The 25,382-nt window shown below is 37.6% G+C and overlaps 1 protein-coding gene across 1 annotated transcript; it reads right to left on the bottom strand.

Annotated features, from left to right (window-relative positions):
- Positions 1–5,531: 5,531 nt before the first annotated feature.
- LOC140145355 (single-strand DNA endonuclease ASTE1-like) lies at positions 5,532–25,300 on the bottom strand. Its single transcript, XM_072167109.1, has 4 exons — positions 25,181–25,300; positions 8,804–8,938; positions 6,890–7,641; positions 5,532–6,316 (listed from the first exon to the last, which is right to left on the bottom strand). Exons 2-4 carry the CDS (start codon positions 8,922–8,924, stop codon positions 5,780–5,782), a joined length of 1,410 nt encoding a protein of 469 aa, XP_072023210.1. The 5' UTR covers positions 8,925–8,938; positions 25,181–25,300; the 3' UTR covers positions 5,532–5,779.
- Positions 25,301–25,382: the final 82 nt, after the last annotated feature.

Genomic DNA, 25,382 nt, shown 5'->3' on the forward strand with positions numbered 1-25,382 from the left:
GAATGCACCCAAACATATTAGGAATGCACCTACATGTATTGGGAATGCACCCAAACGTATTATAGGAATGCACCCAAACATATTAGGAATGCACCTACATGTATTAGGAATACACCCAAATGTATTAGGAATGCACCCAAATGCATTAGTAATACACCAAAATGTATTAGGAATGCACCCAAACGTATTAGGAATACACCCAAATGTATTAGGAATGCACCCAAATGTATTAGGAATGCACCCAAATGTATTAGAAATACACCCAAATGTATTAGGAATGCACCCAAATGTATAAGGAATGCACCCAAATGTATTAGGAATGCACCCAAATGTATTAGGAATGCACCCAAATGTATTAGGAATGCACCCAAATGTATTAGGAATACACCCAAATGTAGGTCAAAATCTCACAGGACCAATGTAACACCTTCAAAGAGAAAAGATATTAAAGCTAAGGCAACGAAAATAAAAAAGCCTGTTCTACAGGCCCGACCAATCCAGAATTTGCATTATGGAGATTTTCTTTTTAATTTGCCTAAAATCATGTTAAAACAGCCATTTTTTGGGCCAAAATTGTTAGAAAATATTTGTTGCAAAAATCTTCAGATTTTTGTGAAATTTTGGGTAATTTTATCCTCAAGAAAAAAACAAACAAACAACAACAACAAACAAACAAAGCCAGACCCACCGACCCTACTTGAAAGGGTTTTTTGTCACCTAGCAAAAAACAAAAAAACAAAACCAAAAAAGATTTGATGCAATAAAACCATAATGAAATGGAAATCAATAGTTAATTTTGATTGGTTACCAAGAGGGTTATATATCAAATATTTAGCCAATCAGAGATGTGGTAAGAAAAAATCTGTTAAGATTGAAGGCAAAACATTTCTATTAGTCTGGAGAACTAAAAGCTCTATTTTGATTGGTTGAACTCTGATGATATGAATGTAATTAACCAATCGGGGGCACTTACATCAATTGGCAGCACTAAGAAGGGGGGCAAGGGGCATTTCCCTCCCCCATGTTTTTCTTGCCCCTCCCCACTTTTAGACAAAAATTTAACATTAAAATTTAAAATTACATGAATTTTTCCAGGAATTTTGTGCAAAATTGTTGATTTTGCCCCCCTGAAATTCACTTTTCCCCAATGCCCCCCCTCCTCTTATAACAAACTATCTGATTGGTTACATAGAGTGCAATGTCATGTTTTGTACCAATCAGAGATATGGTAAGAAAAGGCAATTATCAGATTCAAAGAGGCCTAGATTTCAAATGGAATCAGGGGTAGCGCTAACCCGCGCCATGGGGTCATTGGCGTATTCTTTTAGCTTTTGGCGCACAAAATTACCATTTAGCGGGTGCTAAAGGGTCATTTGAACTCCTTATTTCTATTGTTTTGGATCCATTATATAGTCTCACAAAATATGACATTTTTGACCCCTTGTTTGAAAACCTGGCGCTACCCCTGAATGGCATCGTCCATTCAGGCAATCCCATTTGACCTTCACATTCCCAATGTGGGAGATTGAGGCAATTTCTTCCACAGGGTGTGTATGTATTTCAACTGGGATAGCACATTTTTATATTTTAGGCCTATATTTGACCAGTTTCATACTGATTATTAAAAGGCCTGCTAACATTGTGAGCTAAACTGCACCTACCCACTTGATTTTGGACATGCTCAAAATTAAAGGCCCATTCATCAGTGATCCCAGCACAAGTGTACAAAAATTGTTTATACATATGTAAATTGCTTAAGTGAAGGGTAAATCATTCAAATTGTCATTTGGTATTTATGAAATGAAAAATTTGGCAAAAAACAAAGAAAAGGCTGTCTTGACAAAGTTGACGCCTCATTCAAATTATACATGCATAGCTAATTTATATACTGTCAGCATATAAATTATAGATTCATGCAAATGCTTTATTTTGTCTTTTAAATGTACACAACTTTCAGCTGAACCACTAGCTAGCTATGTTTTACACATCTACACATGTATGACAATGACAAAGGTACCAAAATCTGGATGAGCAAATCACTGAATGGGCCTTTAAATCCATATTATAACATTTGCTGATGAGGATGATGCCCTCACTCAATATTTTTCAAAATTCTGTTTTTTTACACAATTATAATGTACATGTACTTTATTTTTTAAAAATCAACATACCCTGCAAAATCAATACCCTGCGTGTTGCAGTTTTGTCAAAATCCGAGATTTTGAATAAAATGCAGGAACCGCTGTTTTCTTATTACAATGGAAATATTAGAATTAGTCGAATGGGTACATACGCTTTGTTCACAACACAGTACATGTATGTACATGGCGTGCGGGACCGTGATCTACACAACAAAGGATTGTACCGTAACACAACCGAAGGAGTGATACATATTGGCGACATCGGCGCTGGTAGTAAATTCAATTTTCTTTGCTTTACCTCAGTTGTTCGGCTCAAAATTAAAAAGGTATATACATGTATCTGACAGTAAAAGCTAACTTTTTATGGCAAAGAAATACTAAATTTTGCATGAAAATGTTATAATATGGCTTTAAGGGTATACGATGTATTGTTGGTCGAAGCAGCAAAAAATGTAGTTCACAGCATCTTGCGAATGGTAGTGAGCTTTAGCAAAAATTGCATTGCTCAATTCATAGCGAGCGTGTAAAAAAAAATCAAATATCACAGATATACTTTTGTAGGTCCTGTGGTTCTTGAGTTATGTTGTAAAGAGCGCTGAAACAACAACACTTTTGTAAAATGTACATACATTTTTGTAACTCATTAACAACAATATTAAAATTAAGCAAGTTTTCAAAGTATATGATTTGTAGAATGAACTTCTGCAAAACACCAAAGTGTTATTTTTCAATAATATATTGATTCAGATAATGAAAATCGATTTTTTTGGCTGCTTCGACCAACAATACCTCAGTATAACCTTAATTGTGTATACTTTGATCAGCTCGTAATCTCTTGGAATTGTTAAGCTTTTACATGTACTACTACGCCAAAAAAATAGACCCAGAAAAGAGTAAAACCTCTATTGTCTATATATCTTGTGTGTTTAAAGTAGACAAAGTGTATACGTAGGACTTCAATTTAACTTGTGATGCTTCTGGTGAGATGTCGCAAGGCAATTCTCAAAATAAAATATATTGATATTAATCCGCGATGTTGTAAGGCCCACGGCCCGATTACGAGCTAATCAAACTGTCATCCAAATCAACAAGAATGTACTTGTCAGCTGAGGATATGATTTGACCTCCACTTGAGATGAGTCTGGTATTTATTTGTAAAATTTATTGCCGCCTATTGGGTTATTCAGTTGAAATCCATACACCTCAAAGGAGGACATGGCCTTATTCTCTCACACAGGGGTAAACATATCAAATGGAACCACCCATTCAGGTAACCCCATTTGAAATACACACACCCCTATAAAAGACATGTCCTTAATCTCCCACAGGAGTGTAGATTTCAAATATATGAAGTCATCCATTCAAGTAACCCCATTTGTTATTCACACTCCCTGTGTGGGAGATTAAGGTCATATCTTCCACAGGGGGTGTATATGGATTTCAACTGGAATAGCCCATTCTTATATGGTGTGATCAAACAAAATCAGTCTGAATCAGATATATTCACTTTTCATGTTCTTATTGGATTGTAAAAAGCATGCATCTGTAAAGCTACATTTTGCAGAACCCCCAATTAATTTGGACAACCAGTTCATAAGATATGAGCAGTTAAACGACCTTCCAAAACAAAAGGAAACAAAAGGGGCTATAATACCGTAAATATTCCTGACTTCCGACTGATTTTGCTTGATCACATCACATATTTTAAACCTTAGACCTAAATGGTCTAAATTTGACCAGTTTCATAAAAGGCCTTAACTCAGAGAAAATATCTTACACTTCCCACAATGCATTTCTTTCATTTCAATTTCCTGTACTGATTTGCTATAATTGAAGACCGAATTAAAAAGACTAGTTTGCGTCTGACGTGAGGGTAAAGGTGCGATGTGATTGGTTGCTGACCTGCGCAGTACAGCATTTGTGGTCTGGTTGACAGGACATCATACGCAAACTAGTCTTTTTAATTCGGCCTTCAATTATATCTAGTGCAACATGGGTCGATAGTGACAAAAAGTACCTCAATGAACAGCACATCTTGTATATGTTTATTTCTTGTCTGTCAAATATCGACCCATGTTTAGCCACTCTATTCTGAACATGAAAACAAAACCTGTACAAAGGAAGGTAAAAAAAAAGATGTTTGCTTGCCCTCAACCGACTGACCCTAATTTTGGAAATCAGAAAACAAGTTTTGTTTTTTTCTTCAGAATACCGAACCTATTTTTGGAAATCCCTGAAAAAGTTTTTTTTTCTTTTCAAATTTTGCATCTGAAGATGTAAAAAAAATGTATTTTAGAGCTTGTGTTCAACATTTTAGTTGTTTTGTAATGTTAGTTGATTCATTTTGACACAAAAATTGTCTGATTTTTCATATTTTGAGCCTTAATTTTAAATACAAATCCTAGTAATTAAAAAAAAAGAAAAAAAAAAAAGGAATCCCGACCGACCGATCGCCCAATTGTTAAAAATTCAATTGAGGGCAAGCAAACATTTTTTTCTTGGCCTAATAGAAGTGTCATGTAATGAGGGGATGCATCATGTTGCAGAGGATTCTGGAGAGGGTAAGAGATCTTCCTTAATCTGAGCTAAACTGTTCTGTACTCCCCTTTTAGACATGCCCAAAATCAAGGCCATATTGTAACATTTGCTGAGGAGGACGCCTCATTTTTTTTAAATTCTAGTTTTTACATGATTGTAACATACATGTACTTTAGTAAACAAAGATACCCTGCCAAAATCAAGACTTTAGGACGGTGATGTTGTTTTGTCAAAACCTGAGATTTTGAATAAACCGTCTTTAAGACGGTTTATTATGATTGAAATATTAGTCAAACACGTATGTGATGTTCACAACACAGTATGTACATGTCCTGCCGGACACACATCAAATGTTTGTAGCATATTACGACCGCCGGAGTAACGCACATTGGCGCTAGTAGTGAATTCCAATTTCCTTTGCTTTACCTCACTTGTTCGGCTCAAAATTAAAAGGGGACATATCTGACAGTAAAAGCTAACATTTTATGGAAAAAAAATATTTTAAATCTATTTTTATAGAAATTTTACAATATGGCTTTAATTGTGTATTCATATCAAAAGGATAGACTTGTTAGTTGCTACATGGGTATCTTTTTACATAATAGCTAGGAATAAATACCACTCGATCATCTCAAGTGGAGGTCACTTCAAATCATCCCCAAATGTACACCCAATGTTTAGGAATTACACCCAAATGTATTAGGAATTACACCCAAATGTACTAGTATTAGGAATACACCCAAATGTACATGTATTAGGAATACGCCAGCCCCAAATGTATTAGGAATACACACCCAATTGTATTAGGAATACACCCAAATGTATTAGGAATACACCCAAATGTACCCCAAATGTATTAGGAATACACACAAATGTATTAATAATGCACCCAAATGTATTTGTCAATAAATTACAAATCATCATCATTATCTTCGCTTCTATTTCTAATCCTGCAAACTGATTTCCCATGAGCAGCTCCGTCACCATAGCGACGACCTGCTTGTGACCTCCCCTTCTTCCTCGACCTCCACGCCTCTTACGCTTCTTAGGCACAGCCACGTATAATGCCTCTGATGCGATGTGAGACATTATATACCGATTCAGTGCATTATATAGAGCAAGTGCCCTAGGAGCTCTGTGGAAGATATGGTATTCGATCCAAGCCTGATGCTGACTATCACCCCTGGGATCCCTTTCAAGGTGGCGTACAAACAGTGCACAAGTCGGCCATTGTAGATCAAGGCTACATCCGGTTCAGGAAATGGATGTTGCAGAGCGGCATTCAGATGCATTGCCGCTTTCAGACAACTCTGCATTTGTGCGTATCCGTGCGACGCTTCAATGTCCAACGCATATGACTTCATCTTCTGTTCGACGTTAACGTGAAAATTATTCATTAATGCTTGCGCTTCTGCGTCATCCCACTGTAGTGTATCACGACACATATGCCTGTGTTTCTGCTTGACAAGGCAGCGCATCCAACATAACAAAAGCGCCTTCACATGACACACATTTGCTTTTGGATCAGCATGACCTAACCAGTAAATGACGACAAATATCACAAGATGAAAACAAGCAGGCACGGAACCACATCCTCTGCGGCATCCAGACCAGATTGACCTCTTGACCTTTGTTGATCAATTCCAAGAACCGCTAGCACTAGATTACGTCTCGCCAATTGATCCAGTCTTGGTACATCTTGAATCGGAATAACTGCGCCAAAATTTGGCACATCATACGAGGGTGCTATTTCATTACATTTGACATGCCTACCACTCCTGTCATACTCCACAACAGTGCATTTCTTTGTTTCTTGTGAAATTTCACTGCTTGACCTTCGACCTGGTTGACTCATTGACCTTTCAGCACTTGACCCTTGACCTGGTTGTTGACCCATTGACCTTTTGCACTTTCATGGAGCAAGATCCCGTACAGAACCTGTCGTAAAGGTCGAGATGTGTCATTTGCAGACGGCATTGCATGATTCTCAACTTGCGTCAACGCAAAAACTCGCTGAGCGCACATTATGTTGATAACTGAGCTTGGCATGTAGCCACGGCGATGAGCGACTAAACACCATCGAGGAATGGGAATGTTCGTACCTAAGTAACCGTGGAAAGATGACAGAAAGTCGTCTGTGAAATACTGCGCCAACTTTGAATCATCTGCAGGCACGTACATGCTTAGTGATGTTTCTAGCGCCGCCGCACTTTGCGTCTTTGATCCATCTTGACGACTCGCAATATCTCCTCTATACAATCTTCCATTGTGTCTTGCTCAGAGAGCCAATCTAACACGCTGTTTAAATGTCCATGTTTTTTGGCCGTATTTAGACCCGTCTTTGGTCTCTGATAAACTTTCATCAGGAATTGGTTAATGCAAACTGGATCAACATAATCGTTTCCTGTTATTGTAGCAAGAAGTGGTATCAATTCTTTCTTGACGTTAAAACGCTTACAGAATTTCGTCAATGTATACTTCGCTGCCGTGAAGATAGCAGTACGGTCGTCCGCTTTCGACTTAGCGCTTTTCTTTCTCACGTGATTCCAATCAAGCATTTCTAGCGGTAAGTACCCGCCTGTGATATCCATGACGAAGAAATCGCTATCGCGGCCTAGCACAGGGCAATTCCACGCATTTGCAAGCGCAGCGATCTCATGATCTGCTTCAAAATCGCACACAACAGACGGTACGCTAAGGTCGTTCATAACCTTCTTCAATACATGTTCGCATAACACTGGTAGTAGATATCCGGATCTTCCATCGGCAATATTTCCTGCAAACTTTATCCGGTCTTCGCAACGAGAACGCAATGTCGATAGCTTCTTGTCGTCCAAATCGTACGCACCATCAAACACAACGTAAGGGGTGATGTTACACTTGTGGAGGTTGGTGAAAAACAATCTACATTTGTCTTCGTATGCGTCGTATTCGCCGCCATGGTGACCATGGTCCAGATGAGCTGGAGAGAGAAAAAATACACCCAAATGTATTACATTAGGAATACAGCCAAATGTAGTACTATAATTAAAGACACAGATAAAAAGAATTTATCGCATCTGATGTCACTGTCAATTACGATCCTTGATTGGTTTACACAGGTTAATCAGCGCGTAAAAGGAAGACCGATCTATCTGGTGCTGATCGGAGAAAAGGAATAGCAGCAAATGGCGAAAAACAGCTTTTCTAGGCATTGTGGACATGGTGCCTTCTGTTAAGAAAGTTTCCTACTATAAAGACCTAACTTTTGAGATGGTTTGCATGTCGAAAGGTGCAAAATTAACAATAAGGAGCCCGGTTATAAATCCGCGTTCAGTAAGTCATCACCACGACACTTGTAAACAAACCGTGCTCGAGTTTGATTGACAGATGATGTCAGACGCGATAAATTCTCTTTATCTTTGTCTTTCATTATAATACACCCAAATGTATTAGGAATACACCCAAATGTATTAGGAATACACCCAAATGTATTAGGAATACACCCAAATGTATTAGGAATACACCCAAATGTTAGGAATACACCCAAATGTATTAGGAATACACCCAAATGTATTAGGAATACACCCAAATGTATTAGGAATACACCCAAATGTTAGGAATACACCCAAATGTAGTACTAATACATCCAAATGTATTAGGAATACACCCAAATGTATTAGGAATACACCCAAATGTATTAGGAATACACCCAAATGTATAAGGAATACACCCAAATGTATTAGGAGTACACCCAAATGTATTAGGTATACACCCAGATGTATTATATAGAAATACATCCAAATGTATTAGTAATACACCCAAATGTATTAGGAATACACCCAAATGTATTAGGAATACACCCAAATGTATTAGGAATACACCCAAATGTATAAGAAAAAAACCTAAACGTATTAGGAATACACCCAAATGTATTAGGAATACACCCAAATGTATTACTAATACACCCAAATGTAAAAATAGAATATTCTCAGTCATCCAGTTGTTAAAATCACAAAGTTTTGAATTAAATCAAATACTGCAACTGCAAGTTGCAAAAATGTAAGTTCAGTATTAGATTTAATTCAAAACTTTATGACACCTAAATGTATTAGAATACACCCAAATACAGGTTCGATATTTACCTGAGTATAGATAGAACATACATCCGTATCCATCAATGATAACTCTTGCATCATGGAGTTGATATTCCAATAGTAGGGAATGTTGTTGCTCTATGAATGATGTAAGACCTTTGACCCCCATCTCTGCTCACGTCTCTGTAATAAAGAGAATAGAAATGTCACTTTGTCCCTTTAGCCGTTTTCAGCTCTTTTTAGGCCAAAAAAAATTGATTGGTTGCCCATCCAAGATAAAAATTTGGAGGGTCGGCAGGTTGATCCTTTTTTTTCCCATGGGCTCTTCCTTCATTTTGAAAAGGCTAGCATTTGACAGATTCTTGATCATTTGTCATAAAACTGTGTGTTTTTGGACAAATGGAAATATTTCTTATTTTTAATCAATTTTATGCATTTAATAAATAAAATGAGTGAATAACAAATGTCCTTGATATTGTCAAAATTTAAGGTTTCTTCTAAAAAAGTGATGAAATAAAACAAAACAAAAACACTGACCCAATATTTCTGATTTTTTGGTTTTTTCTCTGAGGGCAATCAAACATTTTATTTTGGCCTTATAAGTGGTGACTAAGACCTGTAATTTCAAAGCTGGTAGTCCGCCTTAGAATTAAATTCTTCTGTAGATGGTAGTCTCATGGCACAGTATGGACATTGCCACTGAACTATTGCATCTAGGGAAGGATAACCAAGCATTTGCAGGGACTACCTTTTGAGGAGAGCGAGAACAATCACTCTCTACTCAGGGTTATAGCTAGCCCAAGTTGAGTGCCGGCTAATTTTACTATCCAATTAGAGGGCTGGCTCAGGGCACAATCTTTTTAGTGAACACAAGGGATCGGGGAATAGGCTAGGGGTACATGTATACCCCCCAATTTTTTTTTTTTTTTTTTTTTTACACTCTTTATGATGAATAAACATTTGTGGGAAAAAATTTTTAAAAAAATTAATGTTTTTTAGTGCCAGTCGGCGCCGGTCACCCCGACCCGACCGGGCGTGCCTATAACCCTGTCTCTACTGCTCTCCTTAAATCTGATATTGGAGAGTGATTTTTAGCTCTCCTTAGTTGACCATTCTCTCCTTACATTAATTCTATTGTAAATGCCCTAATCAGCTCCCTTGAATGCTCAAAGGCTATTTAATGCTCTCCTGCAAATTCTAAAAGACAGTTCCTGGATTTGAATCTGAGGCTGAAGTTTAAAGGGAAGTTTATGTATAGGATAATGGCCGCGGATTAGAACGTGAGTGGGTAAGAATGGCTGAGCGCGGAGCGGGCGAAGCCATTCTTACCACTCACGCTCTAATCCGCGCCATTAACCGACTTAATACACACCTATGACGTCAGCTATTGTTTTACCGCTCCATTATTTTTCACGAATGGAGTGTTATTGAAATAGGTTGCTCTTTACAAATTGATCAATTACTCATTGATGCGGACAATACACTAATATAATGATCGTACTAAATTTTAGGTGCGAGTGCAAAAATAGTCCGACTCAGCTTTATGTAAAATTTCTATAGAAATACCCATCATATCACGATCCAGGTGTTTAGTTCAAATCATCCGTAACCACCTTCTTGAATTATAAAGATTTAAAATGTTTGTTACACAAATTGAATAAACGTAGATTCGTAAAATCATTAAAGTGATTAGACCATCAATAGTTCTTTATGCCCACTTCTAATGTATTAACTGTTGAAGTAGTTGCGTTTAGGTACGTCTCTATTTTGCATAATAAGGAAAATTGGCAAAAAGGTCATATAGCATGTGTAGGCTCATATGAAATGGTCATTACAGTTGTCAACCTCAAGAAAACTACACCTATCGCTATACCTGAGCAATGATACTCTTCTCTGTGAATCGAGTTTACGATTTTGGAACAACCATGCAATTATGGACACTATTGTTTATCTTGGATACTTTTGTGATGGAATCATTCCGAGGATATATATCGTTGATTCGCAGCAGAAGGACCAAAATCAGGTACTGCGAAAGGTACGAAAATTTTAAATGTACTACAACACATTTTACCTAGGCCTATTATTGTCCTTGAACTTTGTCGGCAAAAAAACAAAACAAACTTCGCCGCCTTCGACGCGAAATAAAAGCCACCTCAACTTCCAGTCCCCCTTCCGAAATCAAATGGAGCGTCCCTAACATTGTAATATTTAATTACCGTAAATGGGGGTAACCCGTAAGCGGGTAACTTTGGTCGTTCAAATATATTTTTAAATGGTCATATTTCCGTGCAGCAATATTGTTTTTAGTCATATTTGGTCTTAATTTGTTAAGAAATATATTTGAAAGAAGTCGCTCATGTCCAATTTCTTTGAAAGTTACGACCAAAAATGAGCATTTTTTACATTTTTTTCAGACAAAATAAAAATCGATATTTGTGAGCAAGGATGCGTGCTTGCTTAATTTTGCATGGGGACAAATGTCACAAAAAACAAAACCTTGCCCATATACAGCGAAGATTAATTTTTTTCATTTTCTTTTCTTCATGGAATGTAATACTCTGACCAAAGTTGCCCCAAATGCGGGGTAACTTTGGTCAGGCTATTTTCAACCCCTAGGGCACCCTTTCAAAATTATTCAAAAATCTTTTTCAACTTCAAGGTGTAGAAGGAACCCTAACGTCATAAAAAGAGATAATTAGAAATATATTTGGTTTTGTTTGGAAGCAGTGGTTTAAAAACTCTGAAAAGTGCCTAAAGTTACCGTTTTACGGTATCGGATAGGCCTACTGATCGATGTAAGTAAATATTCAAGCATGCCAAAATACCATCAGATGAAACATCAGATATACTAATGACAAATAAAAATTATACAGAAAATACTGTGGCTTTTATCATTATTAAACATGCCCGAAGAGAACGATTTGAAAATAAACAGATTCATAGGCCTAAATACATTGATACAGAATGTGTATTATGTATATGTAGCAATGTTGCCCTAGGGCCTAAGCCACTGAAAAAATAAAAATATAAAGAAGGAAAAAATGTTATAAAAAACAGTAAGCGTAGAAAGAAAGGTCCAAATAAATAAAAGTAAAGGCCTCTACGAGTAAAGCCTAAGTGAGGGTAAAACACATCTTGCATAATAAGTACAACGTGATTTAGCCAACAATTTAACCTGCCCGCTTTTGATCTTGACTTACTTTTCACAGATTGCATTGTAAGGGCTCGGATAGCTTACGCTTTTACGTATTTTGTTTGTGGCACCTAAGAGCAAATCAGACACATCCTTCTGATATCAAATAATTTAGATTTTTATTAAATTCGCGATACAATACACATTTTAAGGCAAATTATTAAAATTGATATTTTTGAAATTTAACAGTCCTCAAAGTAAATTGTATAAATCTAACGATATGCAGTAAATAGTAGGAAGTTGGGTTGAACAGCCGTCAATCATATGAAAATTGTGACCTTCATTATTAAAGATATAGATTTTTTCCTCAAAACACTAAAAAATGTAGGTCTTTTTTGAAACAAATGTTTAAGTTCTATATGAAAGGTCAAATTTTCAATTGAGTCGGCTTTTCATCCCAGCTACATAGGCATATAGTTTAATTACATATCATTAGATTTATAAAGTTTACTTCGAGGACTGTTAAATTTGGAAAAAATATAAAAAATATGAAATTTTAATAATTTGTATTATATCGCGAATTTCACAAAAGCAAAATTATTATTATTATTAGATATAGGGACAATCCTCGTATTCAGCATGCAATTCGATATGTCTGATGTGCTCTCAGGTCCTATGACAATACTGTGCAAATGTTGCTATCCGCTTCCTCAATTTATTGTATTAATGAAAATCATTTTCTTCTTGTTTTTCGTATCATTGTTTTGCATGAATGAAGTGATGATAACAATACCGCACTTTTCACAAATACTTGCTTTTCAAAAGTGCAATTGATATTAACACTACATTCGTGAATGCCAGTCCTTTTTCCCTGAAAAGTATTTGCTTTTCAGAGAAAAGAGAAAGGCATTTACTTTAATGGCGTGTTATTAGATCATCGCTCCATTCGTGGAAAATAATGGAGCGGTAAAACAATAGCGCGACGTCATAGGTGTGTATTAAATTCATAGAGCTGCAGGGTTGTAGCTACAATGGGCGGTGCGTTGGTGGATCGGCGTGCGTGGTGGGCGGCAGAGCCCACCACTCAGCTTTATCTAGAGCCCATCACTCAGCTGCAATTTTAGCACTGGAGCCCACCACTCAGAGTCCAAAATTGCACAATTTAATTGAGTAAGTCAAGAATTTGGTCAATTTTGATCAAATTACCATGCACTAAAAATATCCTTACCCTGCAGAGCTGTTAGCTATTTGGCGGTTCTGCCTTCCCTTACCCTGCAGAGCTGTTAGCTATTTGGCGGTTCTGCCTTCCCTTACCCTGCAGAGCTGTAGCTATTTGGCGGATCTGCCTTCCCTTACCCTGCAGAGCTGTTAGCTATTTGGCGGTTCTGCCTTCCCTTACCCTCCTGCAGAGCTGTTAGCTATTTGGCGGTTCTGCCTTCCCTTACCCTGCAGAGCTGTAGCTATTTGGCGGATCTGCCTTCCCTTACCCTGCAGAGCTGTTAGCTATTTGGCGGTTCTGCCTTCCCTTACCCTGCAGAGCTGTTAGCTATTTGGCGGTTCTGCCTTCCCTTACCCTGCAGAGCTGTTAGCTATTTGACAGTTCTGCCTTCCCTTACCCTGCAGAGCTGTAGCTATTTGGCGGATCTGCCTTCCCTTACCCTGCAGAGCTGTTAGCTATTTGGCGGTTCTGCCTTCCCTTACCCTGCAGAGCTGTTAGCTATTTGGCAGTTCTGCCTTCCCTTATGTAGAATCCCTTTATGTTTCCCTAGATAGTGTCCAAACGGATTTTTTGTATAAAATGTGCAAAGCCAGTGGCGGATTTAACGAAAAGGGCCCTATCAGCAAAATAGACTGGGCCCAATAGTAAGGCCGAATTGGTCAAGATGGGAGATGCCGCGCTTGTTGATAGAAAGACAGCTTAGGCTAATAGAAATTGGCACTCTTTTCGTGGTGGATAATAATGAAGTATAAAACATGCAGGCATATGTCCGGCACTTAGGCAGGGTGATTCTTTGTTGGATTATTTTATTTGATCCTATTTGTGACCCCTTCTCATAATTTATTACTTTCTTTTTCTCACAATTCTGAAACATCGAGTTGCAGACTCGCAGTACCGTCCATGCGAACTTGGATGTAAGCTTAGCCTTAGGCCTATATCATGACGGTGTTGACGCAACTTAGAAAACTTGGAAGTATGATATATCTCCATAAATTTGCCTCTGTGGCAAAAGACAAACAGATATCGTAAAAGTCACCGGCGCTTGCAAAGTTATGACTGAACGCTGTACAATGGTTTATATACTCGTCATGTAATCGCCATGGTCGGGGCACGTACCGGGTATGTAGGCCTATTTGCATGCTTGTCGTGGTCGACCTGGCTAAAAATCCTGGCGTTTGCGGGCCGAATGTGGCAACCCAAAATTTACGGTCGACCTGGGAGAAACCGATTTACAATAACTTAGGTGGTCTATCGTGTTTTTTTCTCCCAGCTTGACCCAAAACGCAATAGTAAGGAGTTGGGCGTGCCCGGACTTAAGTATCAGGGGCGGGGGTGTGGGGGAGGGGGTATAAATTTTGCACAGTTCGCATTTAGTTCACATTTATTTTCTGTTTCATACTATTTGAAGCATTGAAAAGTTGATAGGTCTACATATCGGAGGCCTACATATCGGATTTCTTTTCGGACGAAGCGATCAAAAATTGCCAAACTCACAGCATTTTATACCCAAATCAAGGTGTGCATATTTAAACATTGCTAAGAACAAGGAATTTAATTGTTTTTCTTTGATTTGTCAGGGGGATCCTTCCCCTGTTCAAATGCATGTGAAGTATGCAGCATGACCACTGTTGCACAAAAATAAGGGTGGGGTCGGGAGCCTGCCTTAGGGCATCTGGTGGAGTCCATGGGCAATGTCCCGGCAAGGGTCCAGTCTACCGTGGTCAGGAGCCTGCCTTAGGGCATCTGGTGGAGTCCATGGGCAATGTCCCGGCAAGGGTCCAGTCTACCAGGGTCAGGAGCCTGCCTTAGGGCATCTGGTGGAGTCCATGGGCAATGTCCCGGCAAGGGTCCAGTCTACCGGGATCAGGAGCCTGCCTTAGGGCATCTGGTGGAGTCCATGGGCAATGTCCCGGCAAGGGTCCAGTCTACCAGGGTCAGGAGCCTGCCTTAGGGCATCTGGTGGAGTCCAGGGGCAATATGCCCCGGCAAGGTTCCAGTCTACCGGGATCAGGAGCCTGCCTTAGGGCATCTGGTGGAGTCCATGGGCAATGTCCCGGCAAGGGTCCAGTCTACCAAATTCAATGCATTTTGAAATCATTAATAGAGTATGACATGAATACAAATTATCAATTTTCATATTTAATAAAAATACAAAATATCTTGAATTTTTTTTTTTTTTTTTTTTTTTTTTTAGGACAACCATGAATGATCCTAGCATCTAGGTCTAGGTCCAGGGACACTCCAAAACCGGAAAAAAAAAAAACTTATAAAAAAAAAAAAAATTTTTTTTTTTTTTTTTTTAGGTCAACCATGAATGATCCTAGCATCTAGGTCTAGGTCCAGGGACACTCCAAAACCGGAAAAAATAAAAAATTTTTTTTTTTTTTTTTTTTTTACAATTTCTGGAATTTTTCGAAAAATGGGGGTGAGATTATACTCGAACGTGGGACTATACTCGGACGAATACGGTAATTAGAATTTCATGATTTACCGTATCAAAAGCCTTTTTTAAATCCAAAAATATAACTCCTGTTGCAAAACCATTGTCCATATTATTAAGAATATAATCTTGAACATCTAGTAAAGTAACTGTTGTTGTTGTAGAATGATTGGATCTAAAACCAGATTGAGAATCCGAAAGGATATTTCTACTACAAAGATAATCATATAATTGGTTATGAACAGTTCTTTCAATAATCTTTGAAATAAGCAAACATTTTTAAGCAAACATTTTTATAACAAGTTTAGAACAGAGATTCTTAAAATACTGTCCAGAGTTGATTTTAAAAGTACCGTAGTAACATAAATAATATCAATTCATTGAAGCGGTTTTTTCTCATATTTCTCTGAAGCCCTCATCATGCAAAATGTTCTTGTGTTTAGTTTATGAAGCTCATCTGACACTAGTTCACCACGTAAACTTGTATGGCTCAAAATTCGGACCGCTTCGCCATTAAGTTGACTGATTTCTATGTTTTGAAATTCGTTGACGAATAATGATCCCTGATTCCCGGTCGATTATTTTAGCTGTGTCACGTCATGTGCATGACGCCGCGCTGGTAGGTACCAGCCAAACTTCAGAAAAAAACATGATCGCCGATAACGATGTGATATGGGACTTACATAGGATTACACAGAGATATTTCTTGCCAAAATTTGACCATTTCTAGGTAGCTTGGCCCTACTTTGTCTGCGTTATATGAAAAAGGACAGTCTTAAGTAAGTAAATGTGCAACGCTTTTGATATTTTGATGTTTGGGGAGACTGGGAGGGATCAGAACAAAAAAATGATGGAGCCTATTCTTGACTGTGTAATATTCCTTCACCACATTATCGTACGGTAACAGGCTTATACGATGGACAGATAGTATCAGTTTGTGAATGAGGACATCGTATAAGTTCCTTGTACTAATCTGACACTGCACTACCAACTTCAGAATTGAAAAAAAAATATCACAAGCGTCTACGGGACGACAGGTAACCTTGTCAATCAAACACTCACGCTATTGTTCCCTCTCCGTGCATGTGACCGTTATCCACTCAATGACATCGATCGGAAGTCGGGTCACGATGCATTGATGATAGGTATCGATCGCAAACCAGTATGTCATAACAACAAGCAGCACATGTCAGCTGCCGCCGGGCCGACTATATTGTCAAAATAGTTGGAGGGAAAAAAAGAAAGAAAAGAAACAAGAAAGAAACGAGAGAAAATAAAATAATAAATAAATAAAAAAATTAAAATTGAAATAAAACACACATAAAATAAAATAAAATAAAATAAAATAAAATAAAATAAAATAAAATAAAATAAAATAAAATAAAATAAAATAAAATAAAATAAAATAAAATAAAATAAAAATGAATTGAATTAAATTAAATTAAATACAAAAATTTAATAGAAAATTAACTAAAAAAAAAAAAAATGCAATTCAATATTCAGATTCAGATTTATTTATTTGGTTTCATCTCCAACATACATAATAATAATAATAATAATAATAATAATAATAATAATATAATATTATTATTATTATTGATATGAAATCCCTGCATTTATTTAGAGATTAAGATTTTGAAATTATTAAATAAAAAATAAAATAAATAAATTGGACCTGAAATTAAATAAAGTTGAAATGGAATACAATGAAATGAAAATGGAAATAAAATGACAAAGTTGAAATACATGGTATACGGGTGGTCCATGTTCCATCACGGCAGACTTGGGCCGGCGCAGCGCGGGGAATCATCGGGTAACATACTCAGCGCTAACTTCCCGTCTTGTACGCAGACATGTGGCGCGGTAAGGTGTGGACTCGTGCAGTGCCTAAATGGAAACGTTAACCATGTTTACAAGAACGGGTAAAAAAGAAAATTATGAAACAAAATTTAGTGCGTTACATTAAGAAGTTATATTCATATTTTAGAGTCTATGGCTAGCATGATAAGCATATAGCTTGTAAAAAATGAAGCGAGGTCACAATCACAGTAGGCCCTATAGGCCCCCGGGTATAAGCCTGGGCCCGTGTGCTTGAATCATAAAAATGAAACAAAGGCCTGAATTAAGGAATTAAAGTTAATTGAATAAAGCATTTAAATATAACTGATTAAATACATGCATGTTTTTTAAAGAGAATACTGAACCTTTAACGAAGCCAAAATTTACTATACACTACACTAAAATACTATACAGTAGTCATAAAGGCTAGGCCTTTCACACAAATTGAACCGAAAATTATGTGTTTGTAGCTCAAATGCGCTACCTTTTTGGGAATAACTTTAAAACGGCTTGATCTTTCGGAATGATTTTTGGACGAAGTAGTTAAGACTGGTCGTCGGTACCTGTGGTACAAGTTTGACCGTTGCAAAGTAACTTTAACGGGTCATAATATGAAGATAAAAAAAGGGAAGAAGCACAAAATTGGAACAAGAAGCCATTTTTTGCATTGTCCTCCCCGTGAGGTAGACCCCGGGGGTAGACCATATTGACCAATCGCATCCCGCCCTTAAATGACCAATCGCGTGAGACTGGGTACTTGAGATTCCGCCTTTTGGATCCTACCGAAAAGATATAAAAGGCAGGAAATGAGCAAGATAGCTCATAACTTTGTTTGTTCAACTTGATTGCTATACTTTTGCTCTGGATTTATATTTTGGATATACGACATCGGAACTACCTTTGACCACCCCTTTCGTCTTGCGATTCTAACTTGACACTCTGGATTTATATTTTGGAATATACCGACATTGGAACTTTCCTTTTGAGACAGGTAATTACTGTCTATCTTTATAGCTATAATTATATTTATTATTAACTATAATTATTGTTTTCCATTTGTTTCTTTTTGTATAACATTCTCTTGTATAATGCATATTGTTGTAATTTGTTAAAATGTTATATAATTTTTGTTTTCTCTTTGATTATACGGTTATATATTGCTATTATCATAGTATTTTGATTGTGCATTAATTTTTTTGCTTGACAATCCAATAAAATGTTACTCACACTCTAGCTATTTAGTATTTGTTTTCTTGATTTCCTTTCGTTGAACTCTCTTGTTAATAATCTGTTTGCATTAACCACACATTGTTTTTCCTTTTGTTTCTTTTTGTTTATTCTCTTTACAGATTTACCACTCGCTACTCATGGCTCAAGCAACGACTGTTGTTTGCAAGATCTGTGGAGCATCTTACCACAAGAAGTCTTTGCCTAGACACATGAAGAACGTCCATAACATTAAGAACCAGGGACCCATCCATTGCTTGGAAGATGCTTGTGACTTCGCCTGCGTCATGATGCCCCAACTTCGGAGTCACCTGACAAGTCTGCATTCCGTAGAGCAAGACCAGGAGGACCTGTCTTTTGAATCTGCAGATGGTAGGTAGTTGATGACACGTGGGAATTGGATGTTTGTTTTCTCTACATTGAATAACCATGTGATGGAACTTTGTTTCACCTCTTTTTTGTTTCTGATGTACAATTAATTTGTTATGCATTCTGTTCTATATTTATTTGGAATGTTGAGACCATTATACATTGTACCTATGGTTTATAATTATGAAGATGGTCACTTATTAATTATTATATTTCACATCTCTGGTTCTCGAAATCGTGCTAGCAAGAGTACAGGGAAGAGGATGCCTAAGGTTTCGCACACAATGGAAGAAAGATGTACGGCAGGAATCCGCACCACTTCAAACCCCGATGGCACCGTATCAGCTACAGTCTACAAGACCCACTATGGCCACCAGAACCGAGTTGGATCGCTTCCTATACCTAGTGCTGACCGTCTGAAGATTGCTGGAAAACTGAAGATAGGAGTACCTAAGGGGAGGCTTATTGATGACATTATCGTGTGCAGAGAGGTGGCAGTTTGGTCGTGGAAACAGAAGTTGAAGTGATCCCAGCGCGCCTTGACAATGATGTTCTGGATATGAAGGACAGTGATGTTGATGCTTTCAGGAAACATTTCACTGCTGACGCCTGGGATGTGCTCCAAATGACCTGTAAGTGGCAAAAACGCATCTTGTTTGATTATTACCGTATGATGTAACTGATTTTTATAATCGAATTATCGTATATAGGCCTAGTGCAGGGAAGCTATACGAAGAGGCAAAAAAGCATCTTGTTTGATTATTACCATATAGGCCTATGTAACTGATTTTTATAATCGAATTATTCGTGCATGGAAGCTATACGAACTGCCTTTGAAGTACGTATTTATATATTTTCATTATTTCTTCCTTCTCTTCTCAGTAAACAAAAAGCGGGATGAATGGAAATGTGGCAGATGCGAGGATATCTACCATGCTATGATGGTTGAGTGCGACGGCTGTAAGACATGGTATCACTGGTGAGTTTAGCTGAGTTTCAAACAATCTAACATGTATAATTATTATAGGTCTGCTAAATGAAACTGAAACGAAAATAAGTATAACATCTACTGTTATAGTCTGTTTAAAACGATCTCTTTTTTACATAATGAACCATTGTGACTATTTTAAAAGAGTATTTAGGGGGAACTTATAAGTGGACCCTATAATAATTTATTATAATGATCAACACAACGCTATTTAAGTCATTTATTTATTATGATGTGTAATTTATAATAATATACAGGACCTCATGTGGGCATCAAAGATTCTCCAGATGTAGATGGACGACCATGGCGTTGTAGGGACTGTTAAACGTCTCAGCTCTCATCTCCTCACCCAGCCCTGTCGTCAGCCTCGGTCACTTGCCGACCAATCTTTACCAAAAGCTTCCCCAACCAACTGAACGACGCCAACACTGTGTTACCAATGCGATGAGGAATACGAACTTCAGACCAATCCATGGGACCTGGGTCCATGTCAATTTGGGCCGCTACCCAGTGGCGGATCCAGAGCAGTCAGAGGGGGGGCCCAAATATTAGAAAAAAAAATGTAAGTAATGGCCGCGAAGCGGCCATTACTTACATTGGAAGAAAGATGTACAATGGAAGAAAGATGTACGGCAGGAATCCGCACCACTTCAAATGGAAGAAAGATGTACGGCAGGAATCCGCACCACTTCAAACCCCGATGGCACCGTATCAGCTACAGTCTACAAGACCCACTATGGCCACCAGAACCGAGTTGGATCGCTTCCTATACCTAGTGCTGACCGTCTGAAGATTGCTGGAAAACTGAAGATAGGAGTACCTAAGGGGAGGATTATTGATGACATTATCGTGTGCAGAGAGGTGGCAGTTTGGTCGTGGAAACAGAAGTTGAAGTGATCCCAGCGCGCCTTGACAATGATGTTCTGGATATGAAGGACAGTGATGTTGATGCTTTCAGGAAACATTTCACTGCTGACGCCTGGGATGTGCTCCAAATGACCTGTAAGTGGCAAAAACGCATCTTGTTTGATTATTACCGTATGATGTAACTGATTTTTATAATCGAATTATCGTATATAGGCCTAGTGCAGGGAAGCTATACGAAGTGGCAAAAACGCATCTTGTTTGATTATTACCGTATAGGCCTATGTAACTGATTTTTATAATCGAATTATTAGTGCATGGAAGCTATACGAACTGCCCTTGAAGTACGTATTTATATATTTTCATTATTTCTTCCTTCTCTTCTCAGTAAACAAAAAGCGGGATGAATGGAAATGTGGCAGATGCGAGGATATCTACCATGCTATGATGGTTGAGTGCGACGGACTGTAAGACATGGTATCACTGGTGAGTTTAGCTGAGTTTCAAACAATCTAACATGTATAATTATTATAGGTCTGCTAAATGAAACTGAAACGAAAATAAGTATAACATCTACTGTTATAGTCTGTTTAAAACGATCTCTTTTTTATTTTATTTACCATTGTGACTATTTTAAAAGAGTATTTAGGGGAACTTATAAGTGGACCCTATAATAATTTATTATAATGATCAACACAACGCTATTTAAGTCATTTATTTATTATGATGTGTAATTTATAATAATATACAGGACCTGCGTGGGCATCAAAGATTCTCCAGATGTAGATGGACGACCATGGCGTTGTAGGGACTGTTAAACGTCTCAGCTCTCATCTCCTCACCCAGCCCTGTCGTCAGCCTCGGTCACTTGCCGACCAATCTTTACCAAAAGCTTCCCCAACCAACTGAACGACGCCAACACTGTGTTACCAATGCGATGAGGAATACGAACTTCAGACCAATCCATGGGACCTGGGTCCATGTCAATTTGGGCCGGCTACCCAGTGGCGGATCCAGAGCAGTCAGAGGGGGGGGGGGGCCCAAATATTAGAAAAAAAAATGTAAGTAATGGCCGCGAAGCGGCCATCCCGGAGCGCTTGCGCGACGCAGGGGGGTGTCTGAGGGGGGATGTGCCCCCCTCAGAAGTTAGAAACTTTTGGAAAATGTAGACCCATTTGAAGCCATTTGGTGGACCATTTTGTCAGTATTATTGTGTAAAATTTTAGTTTGAAAAAGCCTAAAATTTGAGAAAAACAGCCCAATTGAAGCCATTTGTGGCCAAGTTTTGACTTTTATTGTGTGAATTATTGCTTTATAATTATGTACCAATAAAGTTAGCATGACGAGAGGGTGTCTGAGGGGATGTTCTCCCCTCAGAAGTGAGAAAATTTTGTAAAATGAAGGCCTAATTGAAGCCATTTGGTGGACTATTTTGCACTATAGGCCTATATTGTGTAAAATTTTATGTTTCAAAAGGCCGAAAATTTGCGAAATGAAGGCCCAATTGAAGCCATTCGTGGACAAGTTTTAACCTTTATAAATAAATTACCCGATATTGCTTTAGATGTAAACATAAAGTTGGGCACACAGGGGGGTGTCTGAGGGGGGATATGCCCCCCTTGAGTGAGAAACTTTTGCAAAATGAAGACCTAATTGAAGCCATTTGGTGGACCATTTTTACACTATCATTGCTTTTTAAAACAAAAAAGGGCCCGAACTCGATTTGTACAATTTTAAATGTAACACTAACACTTTATAGGGCCTAAGACTTGAGATTTGCAATTAAAGCATGCATGGTGTTAAATTGAAGTCGGCTCGGAGTCCGTTTTAATAGGCCTACTGACTTTGGTGACAAAATGTGACGGGCCCTACATATCGGTGGGCCCGCCAGTATTTTCACATGCTTTTAGGCAGAGGACCCGCCTTCAAGCAAAATAATCACATACCTATATAGACTGACCCGACTACGATTTAGGCATGGGCCTACTATACGTGCAATTTAACCTTTTCCTTCTCCTTTTCTCCCTTTTTTCTTATTTTTTTCTCCTTTTCTCCTCTTTCTCTTCTCTTCTCTCCTTTCCTCTTTTTTTTTTTTTTTTGGGAGGAGGGGGGGCCAGGCCACGGGCCCCCCTGAATCTGGCTCATGGCTACCATATGGTGGCCACGGGGGTAACACTATTGCTCTGATGTACTTCCCTATATCATCACGACATTAGTGTTATCACTTGGTTACTGTGTACTATTCATCCAGCACTTCAGACTGAGGGAAAGATGAAGGAACGACTCATGGAGATAAATAATAAATCAACATGGTTACACTATACTGTGTACTTTTCGTCCAGCACTTGAAGGAACGACTAATACTAGAAAGTAAGGCCAAATAATAAAACATGTTTCACCTCACCTCCCGCTTCCTTTTTTGAGGTTTTTTTAAATTTTATTTTTTGAAATTCAGAACTATTTCTCAGAACAAGAAATAAAAAGAGGCCTCCTCCTTTTTTCAGGCATTATTGTATACGCTAAAACAGCTCTAATTTATGGTATTCACACCGATTTTGTGATAAAAAATAATAAATAAAAATCCCCTCATCCTCCTTTTTTTCAAAAACCCGGACGTGAAACATGTTTTTTATTTTACTTGGCCTAAGTAATATTTTATGTAACAAATTTTTATGCTATCAATAAGCTGAAATATATCATATTATAGGCCTGGGTGGTATTGGAGGCATTATGGAAGTGCTTTATATATATTTTTGCCAATATTTTGCTAAAAATCCATGCATAAATGTTCAGGGTACTTTTATTTTTCATACTTTTGTAGATATTTATATTGAAATTAATAAAAAATACGAAGAAAAGAAAGATGAAGAAAAAAGGAAAGGAAGAAGTCCATGAAATCAAGAAGAAAAGAACCATATATTTTTGAAAAAACAGACAGAAAGAAGAGGTGAAAAGAAAAAGAAAATCTATATTTAAAAAATGACTTGTTTTATAAATTCTATAGATTTTCTACATATAAAACAGTCACTGTTGACGTTATCCCAACATCAACAGTGACACAGTGATGTTGATGCTTTCCGAAAATATTTCACTGCTGAAGTCTGAGAAATAAAGCAGAGGTAAAAGAAAATCTAAATTAAAATAAAGAAAAGATAATTTATACAGAAGGAAAGACTAGTGGAATAGCAAATGAAAGAGGAAAGAAAGAAACGTTTGAGAAAGAAAATAAATCGGGCGAATTAGGCCCTAGTTCAAAGAAATGAATAAAGAAAAAAAATAACAGAAAAACATGAAAGAACACTGAAATGCATTAGGTCTATAATAAATGAATTATGTATTATATAAAGAAAAACAGTATAGACAAAAGTAAAATAGGCAAATTAAGTAAATGAAAAAGGAAATAAATGGACAAACTGAGATAAAGTAAATATTTCGAATGAATAGAGAAATATGAAGAAAAAATACATAATTTTGAAGAAAAGGAAAAAAAAATCTCCTGATGAGAATAATAAAGAAAATGAAAGGGAGAAAGAAGAAAATAAAGTGTGGGCCTAACAAATAGAAAAGCAATAATGATAAGAAATAAAACAAGAAAGAAAAATCCACATGATCAGAATATTTTGTATTATTAAGGCCAAATAAAAAAATAAACATGTTTCACGTCCCCTCCCGCTTCCTTTTTTGAGGTTTTCTCAAACAATTTTTCTTTTTTAAAATTCAGTTATAACTTTTCAAGAAATATGTCTAGGAAGTTGGGATGCTTTCTACAGCCTTGTTAAGATACAAGAAACATTTTAGGAAGGTTTTGTGATCATTAGAGTGGGTGTAACTCTCATTACAACAAATAAAAAGGGCCTCCTCCTTTTTCCAGGCATTATTGTATGTACAGATTATACGCTAAAACAGCTCTAAGTATGGGTATTTACACCAATTTTGCGATAAAAAATAGAAAATAAAAAGCCCCCTCTTCCTCCTTTTTTTCGAAAACCCGGACGTGAAACATGTTTTATTTTTTACTTAGCCTAATATTAATTTATTATTATTAGACACAGTGCGCTACTACAATGCTAGCGTCGGTCCAACAAATTAGGTTCTACCCGGCCTGTGCCTGCTGCATCACAGGGCGCCGCGGGTACTCCATAATATCAATATTGGATCAATCGATCAATTAGATGTCGATTGACAGGATAGCGGTCAACGGATTACTGTGTGACAACAATAGCTGACCGGAAGGTTACCTGTCGTCCCCTAGACGCTTGTAAAATATCAGCCTCTCAGACTCAGTTAGATCATCTAGATCTTGATTTTTATCATGCACACACAATCAGCTAAATCAGAAAACTTACCCGATTTATTTGCAACTCTCAAGGCGTGAGGAACAGCTTTTATTCATCATTTCCGCAAGCGTGGGCAGCAAAAGCAGCATTTCCGCAGCAGGCTGTGGCGAGCTATCCAACCAATGTTTACATTCGGCATACATCCAGGGTTGAGGTCAACTTCCACACGTGGGTCAAATTGGTCGAAGTTCAATTAACCCTCTTTCATCTA

Source organism: Amphiura filiformis, chromosome 2 (genome assembly GCF_039555335.1).
Source record: "Amphiura filiformis chromosome 2, Afil_fr2py, whole genome shotgun sequence".
Lineage (NCBI taxonomy): Eukaryota > Metazoa > Echinodermata > Ophiuroidea > Amphilepidida > Amphiuridae > Amphiura > Amphiura filiformis.

What these genes read in the sequence shown, in the direction of transcription:
- LOC140145355 (XM_072167109.1), bottom strand. Translation starts at nt 8,924, where the DNA reads ATGGGGGTCAAAGGTCTTACATCATTCATAGAGCAACAACATTCCCTA. An exon ending in TATGTTCTATCTATACTCAG is followed by an intron (nt 7,642 to 8,803) that starts GTAAATATCGAA and finishes TTCTCTCTCCAG; the next exon opens with CTCATCTGGACCATGGTCAC. An exon ending in AGATGGATCAAAGACGCAAA is followed by an intron (nt 6,317 to 6,889) that starts GTGCGGCGGCGC and finishes TCTTGGAATTGA; the next exon opens with TCAACAAAGGTCAAGAGGTC.